The sequence below is a fragment of the Geospiza fortis genome, unplaced genomic scaffold (genome assembly GCF_000277835.1).
Source record: "Geospiza fortis unplaced genomic scaffold, GeoFor_1.0 scaffold161, whole genome shotgun sequence".
Classification (NCBI taxonomy): domain Eukaryota; kingdom Metazoa; phylum Chordata; class Aves; order Passeriformes; family Thraupidae; genus Geospiza; species Geospiza fortis.
The window spans coordinates 854,633-872,070 of NW_005054375.1; the positions used below are offsets into that span (position 1 = coordinate 854,633).

Sequence of the window (17,438 nt, forward strand, 5' to 3'; positions counted from 1 at the left end):
TCTTTCCCATCACATCTACAACTGATCACTCCTGTAAATGAGTGAATGGACCAGATATCTTCTTCACTATCAGCTTGAGTGCCCCTGCTCTTGAGTGAGAAAACTGGACTTTATTGCCTTCAAGGCCCATCCATTTTTGCTCTTTATAAGAGAGTTTACTAAGAAGAATTTGAGAAATAAGAATTTTAAAATGTGTAATAGAATTTGATTATGGAAAGTAGTTTCCATGTGAACTGGAAAATCCCCGCTTCCAAAATTTGATTCTAAAAATTAGATCCATTAGTTTGGAAATGGAAATGTACTCTGTGATGATATCAACAAAACTACAGCAATTCCAAACTTGATTAGTGACTGGAGGCTTCTTGAAAAAGTTTAGAGAAAAAGAAACATCAGCGCCTGGACCCATGGATTCTGAAAAGCAGCAATCATCAGGTGCCTGCACAAGGGAAGGGGAATGTGGATGTCCTGAGCACTTCTAAGCTCTAGGCAGCTGCTTTTGCTCTCTGTGTTCAGAGCACAGGGATGTCTCTGACACTGATGGAAGGATCACAAATTCTTCTCTCTCTGTATTCTGTATCACTGACATAAATGTTGGAATATTCATGCAAGTCAATGTGATCTTCATATACAGGCAGGCTGTTAGTGTTTTTAACTTGACTACTCAGTTACTTGAAAAAAAAGGTCTTATTTCACTAAAAGAGAAAATGAATAGAGAATAGAAACTGGGTGATTTAAAAATTACTAGATTTGGGAGAATTTAGCAAATCTTGCATATGCAGTAGATGTACCAAATTTTGCTGTCTTTTAGTGCAAACACTTTTGTGTTTGGTGTTGCTTTGTTTCATTTTCATTACTAAATTATTGATAGTTTGAATGACCAATGATTCTATTAGTATTTCAAAAGGAGAAAAAAGTAGCTGCATCAAGGTGAGATGTGCCACAAATAGCAGAGTTAAAAAATATGTTACATATCATTTACCTTAATATTATACAAGTTTACTCCTGATGTTCTCTGTGTGTTAGTTTATTGATTTATTTCCTCTTTTTCCATAACTCAAAGTGTCTTAGAGGAAACACTATGCCTGTTTGTAATGGTTGTTAATTATTTTTTAATCCTAGTTTGGATCATTTTTCAATTTTCTGTGCATTTGCTCGTCAATTTCCCCTTTAATTATAGGTACTTAACAAGGACAACAGGTATGTGTCATTGCCTTTAGAGTCTCAAAATGTATCTAAGTACACTTCATATCATCTAAGCAGCATGAATACTATCTTTTTAATTATCATAATTGGAACACCAAAAACAATTTCTAAAGGATTAGTTTATTTTAATGCACTCTAGAGCAGTCAACAAATATGTGCTGAAAATAGACACAAGTGATGATCAAAGTGTGCAAGCATACTTCTATGCAAGAAAAGGTTTTATTTCATTACAGCACTAAAATATTAGCCTTTGAATATGTTAAGGATAAAAGGAACTATTCATCAGACATTTGGTGTGTTTTGGATTTTTTTTAAAGCGTAAATATGTATACTTCTAGAATATATAAAAATAGTCACACTTGTGGGCTCTGAACAGTAATGAAAGGGAGATTTACAGTGAACTGAGGCAAATATAAGCAATGCACTCATGAGGTGTAAGCTTGAATAGATGTACTGGATAATTAATGTTGATATTATCTCTGTAAGTTTATATCCATGCTCCTTCTGAGTCATTTGTGCTGTTACTGCAGTTCTCTAGTGAAAGTCAAGAGGCCTCTTTAGAGAGAGGCCTCAATACGTGTTACAGGAGGCAGATATGATCTACAACAGAATTCAAAAATTGCATTCAAATTAGCATCCACAGAGAAAACCACAGATGAGAGCTCATATTAGCCAATAAGTCTCATCTTTGCGGGAAGCATCACGCAGATATTGACGCTGGCAGCTCACTGATGCTGGGAGTTGCAAGGGAGAGCTCTTATCTTGCCAGGAGCCAGGGAAGTGCTGGCAAGCAGCATCTGGTGCCATGGCCAGGGCAGGATGAGGGGAATGTGCATGAGGCATTTTCTCTTCCCTAAAGAACTGGACTATTTGGAAGGTTATTGATGAAGTAGTTTCAAGTGTGCCATTAGTTTCTTGGAGGTTAATGAACTTAACAGATTTGGACTGAACACTTTCTGAGCCCTGTTATTAAGTAAACTTTAAGTGTCTTAAGTGAGCCCTCATTTTCAATTTTCCTGATTTACTAAAGACTACTATTCTCTTTTATTTAACCATGGTGCATGATCCTTACCTCCATTCTTTATTTTTTCTTCCTGAAATTCCTATCTATGAATGTATAAAATAGAAGAACTCTTTGTTCTTCTCCCCCTAGCCCCCATTCCCTCCCCCTGGGGAATCCACTGAGGCTTTTTCCTCATAAAATAAAGATTTAAGTTTCTTGTAAAACAGATGTTTTCACATTTCCTACTCCCTTAGCAGACAGTCTTCCTTGGCACCTCACAAACCACATTGTTGCTCCACTGAGGTTGGTAAACACCAGGTTCTCACTTTTTCATGAGTAGAAAAAAGCCTCTTGTCAGGTGAAGGAAAAACTGAGCCAGGAATTGAAGCAGGGGCTGGAGAGTCCTCTGCTTTCAAAGAGCATTACTTCCCTGTATCTCTTTAATGAATTTATTCACTGAGTTCTTCATAAAATTAAGCTTTGTGTTCATGCATTGCATGGAACAGTTACTCTGCTTTAAACAATTGATATTTTATGTCATCTTTGTCCACAGGATAAAACCTGAAATAAGATGTATGATTCAGGTCCATGTAATGACAGACAGTTTGGTCTCTGTCACCTACATATGGGTGCTCAGAGCTGTTTGGGTGTCTCGAAGTATCTGAGAGCAATGTGTTTTTTCTCTTGTGTTTTATCTGAGATAAAACTTGCAGGAGCCAATGAGACTGACACCTAGACCCCAAATATCAAAACCATCACTGGGTTGAGATTCAGAAGTCTGTGGAGCCATTTTAAACAAATGTATCCTGCCCTTTGGGGTGTTTTTAGACAACTCACCAACATCCCAGCTGTCTTCACATTTAATTCCCTATGTGAATTCAATATTTGATTACTGACCAGCAGTTAGTCTTCTGCTTATATCTTATCCCTTTAAAACTCTACATCTGAATTCATTCAGTGAATGGATGTGACTTGAAAAAAGCAAGCTAGAGGTTTTGAACACATCTGAGAACTGCCAGCACACCAATTGGCAGAGTACCCTGTATATCACCCAGTTTAGCACAGCTGTCTCCCATAACTGCTACTTATCTATAGGATTCACTAGCCTGTCAGAAGTTGCTTAAAACAAACCAACCTCATTATTGGAAGTAGTAAATCCACTAACTTGGAATAAGGCTTTTCATTGCTTAGTTAAAAACAGCATGCTATATAACTGAATAATGTAAGTGAACTATACAATTTGAATTCATATTTAGACTTGAACTCCAAATTTCCTCAGGATGTGGTGAGTCTTCTCATGTGTTTTTGGTTTTGTTTATCTATAATTGATCTGCATTTTTCAGGAAATTATCAGATCAAATGTAGTTATTTGCATCTTCTTGGTAAACTAGCAATATTATACTGAGGTAAGGGTATTTATCTGCAAAGTGTGTATAATAATACCAGAAGGTTTTAGCTAGGATTTATTAATGGCAGTAAAGCCCCGGCAAAATTGAAAAAAAAGAAAACATCTTCAATTTTTAAATACATTCTGACAAGCTTTACAGCACCTTGATGGAGAGAGATGCTGAAAATAACATAATGGATAAAATGAAGATAGAAACCTTTAATTACATTAAAAGTAGTCCTGTACAGGCAAAGTTCTGTCAGAGCTTCAAGATCAGCCTAAATTCAGAGTGAAATATCTGAAGTAAGCCATGTGTTGGCTCCACTGCTTGAGGTGCCCCTGCATTCCAGAGCAGTAAGGTGACTAAGGGGAAAGTTGAACAGTCACTGTGCAAGACACAGGGGTTTGGAAAGCCAAAAGCCTCCCTGGAGATGAATCTGGCAAGGGATGTGAAGAAACTTTTCTGCAAGTGTAACTGCAGCAGCAGCAAGTGGAGGGAAAATGTAGTGCTGAGTGAGGGCAGGGGACCTGGTACCAGGAGATCCACCCTTCGTGGAGGAGGAGTAGGTTAGGGAATGTTTGAACACACTGGGCAAGCACAAGCCCTTGGGCTCTGACAGGGTGCGCCTACAGGCTCACCACATCATTATGAGGCCACTCTTGGTAATCTTCGAAAGGTTATGGTGACTGGGAGAGGTTCCTGAGGACTGGAAGAAAGCCAAAGTCACTGTTATCTTCAAGAAGGAAGATCTAGGGAATTACAAGCTAGCCAGGCTCACAACAGTCCCTGTGTACATGATAAAGTAAATCCTGGAAACAGTTTCTCTGACCAGCTTTCCACATTGAGATTACTAGCTCAGTGGAGGAGGAGAGAGATGTGAATATGATTTATTATTTTGAAAGAATTTCAGCACTGTCTTCCCTAACATGCTCAAATACCAACTGCTGAAGAATCAGCAGCTTGAGAGGATGGTCAGGTGCACTGAAAACTCCTTGAACTGCTGGGCTTGAAGGGCTGTGATCAGAACAGCTGGTTCCTAGCATGGTGGGATCAGTGGCACAAAGTCCATCCTGAGGATGATGTAGCCTGGCTGTCCCACCTTGCCACCAGTAAGATGCATGGATGTAGGGTACCAGTGCTGTTGTGTGACAGCCCGAGCTCAGCTGTCCACAGAGCAGTGCTTTTGTGACATGTGACGCCAGTGCCCATCTCAGAATGATGCTGCAGCCCAGTGGCATTGCTCCAAATTTAGGTAGGTTTTAAGAAAGTAGTCAAAGCACATTCTGCAAGTCCAGGTCTTGATGGCAGATGGGTTTGTGTGGGGTCTGTAATAAGATAATACAGTTTTCTTCCTGTGTGCTGTTGGTGAGTAATGGCCTTGGTGTACTCTCTGGACCTGCATTTGTAATCCAGTGTATAAAGAGAGAGACTGTCAGCCTGTATCTCTCTTCTGGGGCTGTGTACAGGGAGAAAGCTTTAAAAGATGCACAACACAGGCTAAATTTGTGGTCAAGTGTTAGCTCAAAACATACATTCCTACTGCCTGTATCTATTCCTTAAGAGGTGAAATTCCCTGAAGTCTGTCTGTCTTACACCTTCAGATCTGTCCTTTGCCTGCTTGAAATCCAGCAGCATAGAAGTAATCCCATTAGTATTTATTGCATCTGCAGCCTACTATGAGCTCTCTGAGTTTTTTCATTACTCTTTTAGGTGCAATATGCCAAGCAAAAAAAAAGAAACAGGCTTCACAAGGGAATTGCCTAAATTGAGGGATTCAAATCAGCACAAAATAAGAAACTGTCTGGTGATCAATCTCACGTTACAATTTCAAGGACATTCTAGGTATAAGACATTGTTATCTTTGATCCTCCCAAGGATGATGTAGCTGTTGCTTGCCTGAAGGAGATGTTGCATAAAAAGTGTTGTCAGCTCTCAGTGTGTTCCTTCTAGTGTTGGAATAGTGTACAAGCACCCTTAGTGTCCCTCAGTGCTGCTGACCTCTGGGGAATGGGACCGACTTGCTTTTCTAGCTTACCAAGAATCACTTTCAAACCTAGATTTTTCTTTATTACCAACAAACAAACAAACAAACAAAACCACAAAAACGTGCACTCTCCAAACAAAACAAAACCAAACTCCTACTGGTGATAATGTATTCCAGTTTCCTGAGGTTTTCTCAAATGTGTAGTACATTCTACTGGCTTCTCACTCTGCTTTGGCCCAGAAATACTTCCTGAGCTTCTTTTAGTGCAAACTACAGAGATGTTTTCACACATGTCCAGAAGCAGAAACCACTCCATCAACCAGCACTTTTCTCAGTGATATCTAACCTAAAATGGATCCTGACTCTAACTAAAATAATTACCAACCTGTTGTACAGACTCAGCACTGGAGCTTCCTACCATTTGTGCACACTGACTTGTTCAGTGAAACTATCTCATGGCTCACTCACAGCTGACTGTGTTTCAGCAATGGTCTATGAAGACACATTTAGTGTAGCTGGATAAGCCTGAGTGAAGATTTGCACCTAATTTGCTGTAAATAATGCATATTACCTCTACTGCAGACAAGTGCAAACTCACTACAAGTTTATACCTGGAAAAATTAATTGCAGCTCCTTAAAAGATCTGGATAGCCTCTTGGTGCAGTGACAGGCTCCCAGGATTCTGTGATCATTAAATATGATTTGTGGGGTGACTGTGCTGCCTTGGTTCACACTGCCTTTAGTATGGGCTCATTTGTTCATTTTGGCCACAGTTCCTCTCCTCTGTTGTTGTGGGGATAGGATCATTTAGAGTTAGCAGAACCTAAGCTTTCCAAAACCTTTTCTGAATTTCAGTGTTTGGAGGGAACCAGTTCAAACTAGATTTTCAGCTTTGAACACAGCTCTTAAAGCCCAACAAGCAATTTTCATCAGGTTGTATGTGTGTACCACTGCTGCTTAAAATGTTCAAAACATACATAATAAATAATATTCTCTGTGCTCTGGGAGGCAAGGACAGTTAGATCAGTAAAACTTTGTCCTTGACATTGGTAAAATTGTGGTTTGCAGTGTTGGAAAAGAAAATTATATGCTTGAAACAATAAAACAACATCTGGAGAAGTAAGAAAAAAAAACCAAAAAAGCTCAGGCAACACTCAGAAAATTTTGTAGCCCACAGTTTTTATAAGCTAATTGCAGATAGGGAGTGATGGCAGCTATGGAGGAGCAGCAGAAAAAAGCAGCTGGGCAGGCCAGGAGGACCTGTCTTGTGCCACATCATTTGGCATGAATTACACTCAGCATCCTGGGTCTGTTTTGGGGAATTTTTTTCTTTTTTTCTTTTTATTTCATTTGAAAGTAAGTTTTTAAAGACCTTGTAAGGAAAAGACAAAGATCTTGCCTGACAACTTATCTCAGATATAAAGAAATCCATAACCAAACTATCAACAAAAAACTGAATAGGGTTAGAATCAAATGAATATGGTTTTTGTATTGTTCTGGGTGTTCAGGTGATTTCTTAAAGAGGCACCCATAGGGTAAAGAAGAGTTCCTGGGAAAACAAGCGAGTCACTTGAGGAAATGTTCTTCCTCAGCAAGGTGATGACCATGTGGGTAACTCTCTAAGCAGGTGCTTTATAGATGAGAGTTTGTGACCCAAGACAGTAAATTCCAAATTTGGGCCTGGAAGGATGGCACCTTTCAATATCACATAAGAACTTTGACCATGGTTGTATGTTTTATTTAGCAATTATTTGGGCTGTTAAACTTTTACCATGTGCAGTTCCACTGTCTTTAGTATCCTGGCACTAAAATGTTCCCCTGGAATTAAAAATAAGCCTGTGACTTTGAACAATTTTGTTTCCTATGTAAAACATCAGTAGCTCATCACTCATCAGAGTGTCTCCATTGCTGGTTTTTTTGGCAACTGGTTAGTTGCCAGAACCAGAAACAGCCAGGTAATATCTGTAGCTGGGCTGACCCTACAGCCCTAATAATCTACAGTTTTCCCTTACAAAAGTGCCTATGTTCATTTACCTCTGTTTTTCATAGACTAAATAGAATCACGCTTACATTTTATTACTTCCACATTTCTTGCTTCACTGAAGCCTCACTAAGGTAACAGTACTTTAATTCTTACTGCACTTTACCTATGTATTGTCTGTTGGTCAGTCAGCACATCTGAGGATAATCCAGGACCCTTCATAGGAAGCCTGAGGTGTGTTTTTCACAGGAATACATGCATTTACTCAGACCTGCTTGTGGCAGGATCTCTGCTGCCTCTCTGAGATCCTCTCTATTGCATTCTAAAACCCAGGGGAAAGCTCCCCTTGAAAAACTTTCTGAAACCAAAAAAATGAGGTTGTAAAATCTAAACCCTTTGCTCCTTTGCATTGTGACAGGTATTCAGCTATATTCAATTGACCTCACCAGATTTTTCTTTTCTTTTTTTTTTTTTTCTTTTTGTTATTGCAGGATTCCCAGCAGGAGAACTTCAAAAGCCTTTCTTTTGGGGAACAGAGTATCCCAGGTAAGTAGTGTACAAGGGAACCTCACCCACCTAGAAGTGAGGAATAACAGGGAAAGGTATTGCAAACACAAATAGACAAAGAAGAGGGTGAGGAGAAGAAGGCAGTGGTGCTGAAGACAACTGAAAGGCAGCCCCTAGGAAATCTGTGCTGTCTTGCTGTAGGGCAAACTTGGTCCTTGGGTAGTGTGTTCTCTCCTGCTGTATCCTGCTTTTGCCTCTGGAAGGGCTGACTTTGAGAAGTGCTGCTTTGTGTGATATTTTCTTACCCTTGGGAGCTGTATGTGTTGCTGTTGTCTTAAACTGATGACTGATTTCTCACAGGAATTGCTAATTAAGTGCACCCAAGTGGAAGTGTTTCAATGCTACAGCATGCAGATGCAGCAGTGTGCACATGGCAGGTATTAAAAGGAATTGTAAATCAGATAACTGACACTTCCTGAACAGAAGTGAATACCCTGAGAAGCCAATTATTATCAGTGTATTGTTCACTTTCTGCTAATATCTAAGATTAGCAGTGGGCCCTTGTCTGTGCCTGTTGAGGTGCATGAGAATATCTTCATGTGCATAAGTGATTGCCTGAGCAGGCCCATGGGCCAGTGTAGCTGAGGAAGGGTAATTATAGGTCACATACATTAAATTTTGAAAAATCACTGCTTTTGTGCAGTTCAATAGCTTTCTATTTTAGGGTAGGATAAGACCATGAAAAATTTCTGGTGGCAGTTTCTGAAAGTTATTTTGCAGTTTAATAAAGCCAGTTTCTGGTGAAATATATCCTTAATAAATCATTGTTAAAAAAAAAAATCAAACTTTTCAAACATTTTGTGTTTGCCATCATCCAATCTGGACTGTGTCCTTGTAAACAGGAAATTTGGCAATATATGTAGAAAGACACGTTCAGTTTATGAACTAATTAATTTGTATTCAAAGAGAATTCTTGTGGGCCATGTGACTTTGTAAGTGGTAATTGGGTATAGAAGAAAGTCCTTTCTTGTTAAGGTGAACTTATTTTCTGTTGTAGTTATTGCAGACCAGCTTTGCTTTCTGATTTCTCTGCATTCTGACCTTCTGCCATAGTGATAAAACTGTGGTTCTTTCAAAGTATTATACTTTGCTCATTTCTCTTCCTTAAAGGTTACCTTAGCTTAAATTGGTTTTGCTTGAGTACGTATCAAAATGTAATTTAGTAAACAAATGTAGCTGGTTTATGTCAGACAACAGATTGCTTTTGTCCTTGAAATATTCTGGATGTTTTCTGTCTGCTTAGAAGAAACAGTACATGGCAATGGAGCAGATAAACCATCAAAAAGTCACCAGTGCCTGCTGAAAAACTAATTTAGCAAATATTTAACATTTAGTGGCATTTTAGTGTCCAGTTCCAGCACAACCACCAAAACCCAGTTACATCTATTTGCAGAAAGCAAAGCTTAGTTATCACTTTTATATCTCAGTGCATTAAATAAAATAACACTCAAATGCCACCACTCACAACTGTGAGTCTCCAGTGCCATATATATTTAAATAGAGACTTCAAACTCCCTGACCTCACAGCTTCCTTTCAGTTCTGAGCCTCCCCAGTCCCAAAGGGTCCCCTTTGATATGGTGTCTGCTGGGCTGCACCTTACCCTTCCATCTCTGTCCTACTGTGCCCAGAAGTGACAAGCATGAACAGAACTGGGAAAATTTCTGGAAAAAATGTTGTTGAGCTGGACAAAATGCTGCATTGGGGTTCACAGATATAATGGCCAAAATTCACTGCAGCCTTAACCCCATGTTTTGGAACTTAGGAAAGCTCCAGGGATTGGCAGAACACCCGTCTGTTCTTTGTCCCTGCCCCTCATGGTGACAAAGAACCTTAGAGGAAAAATAAGATGTATTTAGTAATAAGGCTTGTTTCTTCTAGATCTCTTTACATGTTTTGTGTCATTATTTTTATGCTTCTCCAGCTGCAAAAGATCCTGTATAACCCCCTTTACTTCAGATATGGAAAACAAGTCTTACATAGTGCATTTGTTAGGGGTAATTATCACTGTGTGCTACACAAGATTACAAACTTGTCACACAAAAGGATGGTATTTCCATTGCTGAAACATATAATTTCAACCTGCATTTTTTGGAGATGGTTTGTAACAGTACTTGGACTAAAAAGCAGTAGGGGAGATTTTAACACATGCAAAGAACCATTCAGGAAAGAAAAAAACAAAGTGAAGGATTTTCATGGGAGCAGAGGGAATTAAATGGTATAATAGTTTTTGGGCATGACTGAGATGAGCAATTAGTGCACTATGGATCATTAAGTCCAATAATGTTATTTCAAAACCTCTGCCTTTCTTCTATTTCAATACAATGTCTTAGAAATACTATAAGCTACTTTGAAGTAGCTACTTTGAAGTATAGCATCTCAATAACTGAAATAATTAAAATCACAAAAAGTAACTCCACAAATGAAAGATACATTGAGTAAATCACCTACCCCATGATACCCACTGCATTTGGTGTAAAAAAGCCCTGAGCTTTTCCCTCTTTCATCCCTATTTCTCCTAAAAGCATGCTTATTGGGATATAATAACGAAGATATAATTAATTGTCAGTCAGGAATACAAAGTATTTCTTTTTACTCTGTTGTCCATGTGCCTTAGATCTGACTGTGTATCATGTCCTATTCCAGGGCAGGTGCAAGGGAATTATATGACCTTTCTTTTTAGAACTGAATGGAGATCTGTTAAGGCTTTGCAAAAGATAGTCTTTGTTTCAGAGTAGGTACAGCTGTAACTCTGTCCTGTTCCCAGTCAGAACGTTCAGAATTCAGTCAGCTGAAGGAGAGTGGAGCCCATATGATGCTGATAAGGGATTTGGTTGGAAGAGTGAACCATCACAATGCTTTCAAAGTTTTAGATTAAATGCTACTTTTAAACAAGAATTTAACATTAAGACTTTCAACATCTTTAAGTAAAAATTGTGTAGGTCTGATCTTTAGACCCATATCCCCCGCCTCCTCAGCTTATTTTTACATCAATAATGATCTTTCCTGATGTCTTTTGTCCTTTAATGTTCATGACTGTGAACACTTTCTGAGGAAACTGCTTTTTTGTGTTCCAGGTCATTAAGTTATGGTGCCATAGGAGTGATTGTTGGCCATGAGTTTACTCATGGATTTGATAGCAATGGTGAGTATTTGACTGCACTTTGATAACTTTTTTTATTTACAGAGCTGATAGATTAGAAAGTTGACTTGTACATGCTGTAGCATTTTTATTGTTTTGGTTTATTTAATGGTGCTGAGTTGTGTGAAAAAATTATAATCTTGTATTTATTAGATTTATTTACATGGATTCTTGCTCGGCTGAATTGGATTTTACTTGATAAGAAATACCACAAGTTTTATTCTTTCTGTTTGTCTTGAATGAAAACTAAATCAGCAACAGATTCTGAAAGTCCTAACAGGGAGAGGGGAGAGTGGGAAGGACAAAGGGATAATTTCTGATTGATAAAAATTACAAAGAAAACATTTCATTTCAGATTTTACATTTTTCAAAAGATAATTGCAAAAGTTTTAAAATACAATACTGTAACAAGGGTGGTACAGAAAAGGTGTTGCAAAATATTAAAATTAAAAAAAAAAAAGAGAGACAGGAAAAAAATAGTCAGAAAATGTCAATGCAATTGTCCTGACAAACTGGGTGGAGTGGGGCATTGCCACTACCTAGGTTTGGCTGTCTCAGCAAAGTGCTTTTAAAAATTGGGCTCCTGAGAGAAAGTTAGGGGAGAGGGGGGAGGAAGGAGATGCAGGGAGAAAGAAACTTGAGCCTTCTCCTCTAGGGAGTAATTTTGATTTTGCTTATGTTGTGTAATATAGAATACCTTAAAAAAAGAAACAGCAAACCCAAAAAAACCCCACGTATTCTGGTATCCTGTTTGCACTGTTCTACAACACTTCGTGTCAGCAAACACTCCAGAATGGAGACATTTTTCTTCATAAACTCCTACTTTGTGTAGGTGAGCACCTAATCTCCACCTTGTTTCCTGCCAGTCAGAAAGGAACCTAAAATTTGATTTCCTCCTTGCCAGGGTCATACTTTCCAAATACAGAAATAAATACATCTCTAGGGAATTTGTCACCTTGTGGAAATTTTAGAAGTTTGCATGAAATGGATTTGTTTCCTGATCAGGTGAAGAATTAATAATAAATTAGTTATCATCACATTATCAGAATGAAAGACATATGGTCTGAGGATGAAGAATGCAATTATACTTGCAAGAAAGCTAAGTGCCTCTTACACTATGTAATTATAAAATGTACTGTAGAATTCATTAGTTATTACTATATTTTTCTGCAAATGGAAATTATGACAATAAATAGAATGCCAGCTTTTCACTGCTTATTTGAGTGGGGCCAAGATTTTGCTGACTGATCCTATCCATTTTGTACACACACTCACATGAGAACATTCACTCTCATTCACTCTCATTTCTGTGAAGATGAAAGATTCCTAAACTGTAAAAGGATTTTCCTGCAAAAACATTTGTTTTCTTTCTTTCCTTTTTAAGGTCGGAAGCCTGATAAAAATGGAAATTTAGACCCTTGGTGGACAACTGACTCTGAAGAAAAATTTAAAGAGAAAACAAAATGCATGATTAATCAATACAACAATTACTACTGGAAGCAAGCTGGCTTACATGTATGTAAACCACCAGTGACTGAAAATAGTGGTACATGAGGAGTTTGGGTCATTGTGTTTTTTTTCTTTTTTTTTAAGTTCTCTTTTTATAAATCCCAACATATTAGAATATTAAACTACCAACTTCATTTCTCACAACAAATGATTTTTTGAGGTGAATAATTGTGTTAAAAATTGTCTGTCAGTTTTGATTAGTCCAGTCAAATACCACTACCCACACTCTGGTGACAGGGTTAAACCATTTCTCTCCATCACATCATTTTGGAATCAGAGGAAGAGGATGAAGTCACTCAGCAGGGCTGGTCTAATTATTGTGACCATGTTAAATGTCTTCTGAAGATGAAGTCTGTAATGAAAACTGAGCAGTCACTCTTTTAGACAGAGTATAATAGCATGTTTTATAGATTCCTTTTACAATTCTGCCTGTTATTTATTGCAGCTATAAAATGGATGCATAAGCCCCACTTTATTTCAGATTCAACTCTTGCTATTTCTTCCATGTGTGCACACAGACCCCATTTGTATGTTTAATCAAGGGAATATGACAGCAGTAGCTCCTAGAAAAGGATTGAGAAAGTGCAGGGGAATTTTTTCTGTTTTGTTGTCTATCAAAGGAATGGGCTTCCCTGAAGTTGTGTACATCCATATGTCTGTCCAAAATGAGGATAAACAGGATATGTCCCAGACCTTCAAAATGAATAGCTGAAATTCCAGTGGTGTTGTCTGGGATACGATTTTAATCTTAGTTTTCAGGATAAAACACACACTCCAGTCCCCACTCAATTCTATCACCTCTACCTACATTTTACAAATGCTAGCATATCTTTGCCTTTTAAGAATAGTGAGGCCCCATGAAATTCTTATCAACAATTCTAACACTTTTCCCAGGCTTGTTTTTGCTGATCTCAGAGATAACAAAGTCATGTTGTGGTCCAGTCTGAAGTCCAGCAACTCAGACTTGAAATACTTCATAATAATCTAATTTACAAATAAAAATTCTCAGGCTCATTCCTGAATATTTGTAGGATAAAAACTGTCATTACAAAAATGCCACTCAAAGAAGATCCTTAAAACCTTCCCCAAGGATGTGGCTGAGCTCTTCCCATGCCTCTGCCATTGGCTTGGCCATCCCCTTTAACTTTTGCACTGTCTCTTGAGATGAGTTAGGTCTGAATTTCCTCCCAGTGTAGACACTGCCTTTGAAGTCCATGGGCTTACCAGAGAGATCCTGTTACCCACAGCCTTGTCATCCCATTCCTTCTATATCCACAGGATAACCAAAAGCACTTTTTAGATGATAGAAGATTTTTCCAATTTTTGGACATATTTTATAGCTTTTGTAGGAAGAGCTATGCAAGCAAAGACCTTTTATTATTATAATTTTGGCCTGTCATTTGCATTGATACTCTGCAGGTTTTTTACCCTGTATGAATATTTTCCATGGATTAAGAAACCTATTTATTCTTCTTCCTTCTCATCTGGTATGCAATAAAAATGTGTCCAGAAACGAAACCTAATGAAAGAAAAAGTGAGATAGAAATAGCTTCAGAGTGCCATAATCACATAAAGTCATCTCATCAAATAAAGGGCTTATCATGGTCCATGATCCCTGTCACAAACTCTCTGTGCAGAGAAGTCTCAAATACCTGATCCCCAGCTGCCTGAGATCAGCAGAAAGAATTCTTCCACTTTTTAGCTGGCCTGTGGCCCTGTTAAGTTACTCTGATCTTGTGCTCCAAGTCAGCCTCCCTCACAAGCCCAGTGCAAGTGAAATGTGTGAGCAGGAAGGCCAGAGGAAAAGGCAGCTGTGTGCTGTCTGTTCCCTGGTGTCCCAGCACTTTTTCTTCTAAAAGCTTCTCTCCCACCTCCATCTCCACCCTCCTGAGGGCAGGGGAGGGCTGACAGGAAAGGGCTGCACTTTCCTCTCTGGCTCCCATTTTTCCTGTATGTTGTACCCAAGGCATCAAGGTGTCCCCAGCCCAATCTGGGTGCTCATCTGCACTGAGTGTGGGGCTGTGCACAAGTTCCTGGCCATTCCCTTGAGTTTTCCCCTCATTTGCCATCCTGCAATGAGTCCTGATGCCAACCACTGTACTGATCCCTGTGGCAGGGGAGAGCTGCTGGCTGCAGCCAGCATCGACCTGCAGAGCCCTGCTCAAAACCGTGCTCAGTTACCTTGCTTGTTCAAGACACAGGAGACAGTAAAACTGCTTAATCACAAATACAGTTGATAACACAAGGATCTTAGTAGGCTGGGTGAGTAGAGATAATTCCACCTCAGCAGAAATTAGGATTTCTTTGTAATGATATTGCACTTGGTAATGCCAGGAGACCAGTTTCCTCACAAAGTTTATATAGTGCAGTTTCCCACAACACATTCTTGTTGCTATTGCTCCTGCTCTTGGAATCAATACCCAGGACAAGCAACAGGAATCTCCTTTGCAGATATTTTTAGAGCACTGAATATACTACCAATTTTGATTCTGACAGCTATTTTTAATTAAGCTTATTTATGTTAGGACTTAGAAGTTATTTTTGCATCCCAGTAGCATATTAAGAGTTATGTAGAGAAATAAATATAGCCTTTTAGATAAAAGTTTAAGAGGCTACTGGATATCACATGTCACCAGATATAAACAGTCCTTAAGGGAAAATTACTGACACTCAGCTCAAAGATCAGGGACTGGATTCTTAAGTGCATTCTATCTACTATATTTTGTGCTGCAGAGACCTATGACCAGAGCCAGGATAACTCATCACAGAAAATAGTTTACTGGCAGTATTCACATGGAAACCCAGTTTTCTTAACCAAAGTTGGTTGAAATTGACTGAGGTGTTCTTGCCTTGTTTTGCTTTCCCCCTCTTTTTGAAGTTGATCAAGTAGGAAGTTCAGAAATGGGTCAAATGACTGATGTTCTTTCATTCTGCCAAGGTGAAAGGGAAGAGAACTTTGGCAGAGAACATTGCAGATAATGGAGGTTTGCGAGAAGCTTTCAGGGTAAGTAGATGGAAAATATCTAAAACATCATGTTACTTAAAAAATAATTTAAAAAAAAAGCTGTGGTTATCTTCATGTTGCTGAAAGGCACTTGGTATCTCTTTCTTATCAGGCATACAGGAAATGGATTACAGAAAAGAGGGGAGGAGAAGAAGAGCCTTTACTGCCAGGCCTTGAGTTCACACATAACCAGCTTTTCTTTCTGAGTTATGCCCATGTGAGTAGAACAAATGTGTTTCAAATCCCCATCTATTAACTTCAACAATGTGCAGTGCAGAGATGAGCTTGCTTGTTTTCAGCAATCTGCATCACCCAAACACAGATTTTGAGAGTATAAGGAGAGACTTCTCCCACAATTGATTATTCCTTCTCTTTCCCTCTTTGTCCTCAACTACCCATGGTGCCAGAACTGCTGAAATGATTCTTGGTTTTGCACAGTGTTGTCACAGCAACTTTCTTTCTTTTTTCTACTTCCCTGCCCTAAAAGGGTCTTCCTGCATGTATTGACTCCCCAGCCTCCTTCAATTTTAACTCACACCATTTGTTACTGTGTACATTGTTCAAGGGAACTAAGCAGCAGTGAAGAAAGTCTTAGTTTGTTTTTTCCCATCTGTACACTAAATATGCTGTGACAAAACTTTGATAAAGGCTGTGAGATTTTTAGAAAAAAAAAACATAGAGCGAGGGAGGATCAGAAATTATTTATTTGGGTAAACAAATTGGGGCAAACTCCCTACATGAGAAGTAAAAGGCTATAAAACTTTGCCACCAGTTGAAGGAATGAATCTTCCCAAACTGAAAAAACAGGACCCAATGCCACCAGTCCTGGCTAAAAATAATTTCCCTGCTGAGAGTCAGTGTAGCAGTCTGTGGGCCTGTGGCTGTTTCAGTTTGACCATACTGAACAAAGAAAATATTCCATTTTCATTGTTTATGCTGAATAAAGTTTCACCTCATGTCAGTTTTTCTCCAATAAAATTTTGAAGCTATAGGGAACATCTGGGGCTCTTACAGGACCACTGCAGAAATCATATGTCCAGTAGTCCCTCAGAGGGAGGGCACACTCAGTGAGAGCAGTGTATGCAAGGTACCCTCGAGCTCAGTCTATTTTCACAAAGCTCAAGACACTCAACAGACTTTTATAAAATGTCAGGACTGTGTTCAGCCAGAAAAAATTGCACTAAAGTCCACTGAAATCCTATGGGCAATCTGCCTTAAAGGATTTTGTTGATAGGAACATTTACTGTAGAGACTTAGGTAAGGTAGGGGCAGTTTAAAGGAGATTTTTCGTGCAATGGATACAGCATAAGAGGGGTTATTCAGTAGTGCAAATATTCTATCTTCCCTGTTTTTTGGTCAGTTATGATTGAATTAAGTATCTTATCAGGAACAGCAAACTGGGGACCACTGATGGAAATGTGGAATATGTATAATTTCAAAAGAAACTGACATTCCAACATGGCATAAATATATCAGGTAATATAGCAGCAGTTCTAGAGATGATAAGTATTATTATGTGTACCTTTTATACACATTACATTGTTTTGAGACCAAGAAGCATGTTTGGTAGGTGTGAGATGCTGCAGAGCAAGCTGAAAGACAAGCTACCATTATAGAGAACTTCAAAAAAAGAACTAGTAAAGTCACTGTGATTAGATG

At 38.7% G+C, this 17,438-nt stretch overlaps 1 protein-coding gene across 1 annotated transcript in view; it reads left to right on the forward strand.

The window, feature by feature from the left end:
- PHEX (phosphate regulating endopeptidase homolog X-linked) overlaps window positions 1-17,438 on the forward strand; it is a 101,812-nt gene that overhangs the window by 75,776 nt on the left and 8,598 nt on the right. Inside the window, exons 16-20 of the mRNA XM_005424887.2 lie at window positions 8,051-8,105; window positions 11,202-11,269; window positions 12,651-12,781; window positions 15,714-15,779; window positions 15,892-15,996. Of these exons, the coding sequence (XP_005424944.1) occupies window positions 8,051-8,105; window positions 11,202-11,269; window positions 12,651-12,781; window positions 15,714-15,779; window positions 15,892-15,996 (425 nt within the window). The remainder of the gene's footprint in view (window positions 1-8,050; window positions 8,106-11,201; window positions 11,270-12,650; window positions 12,782-15,713; window positions 15,780-15,891; window positions 15,997-17,438) is intronic.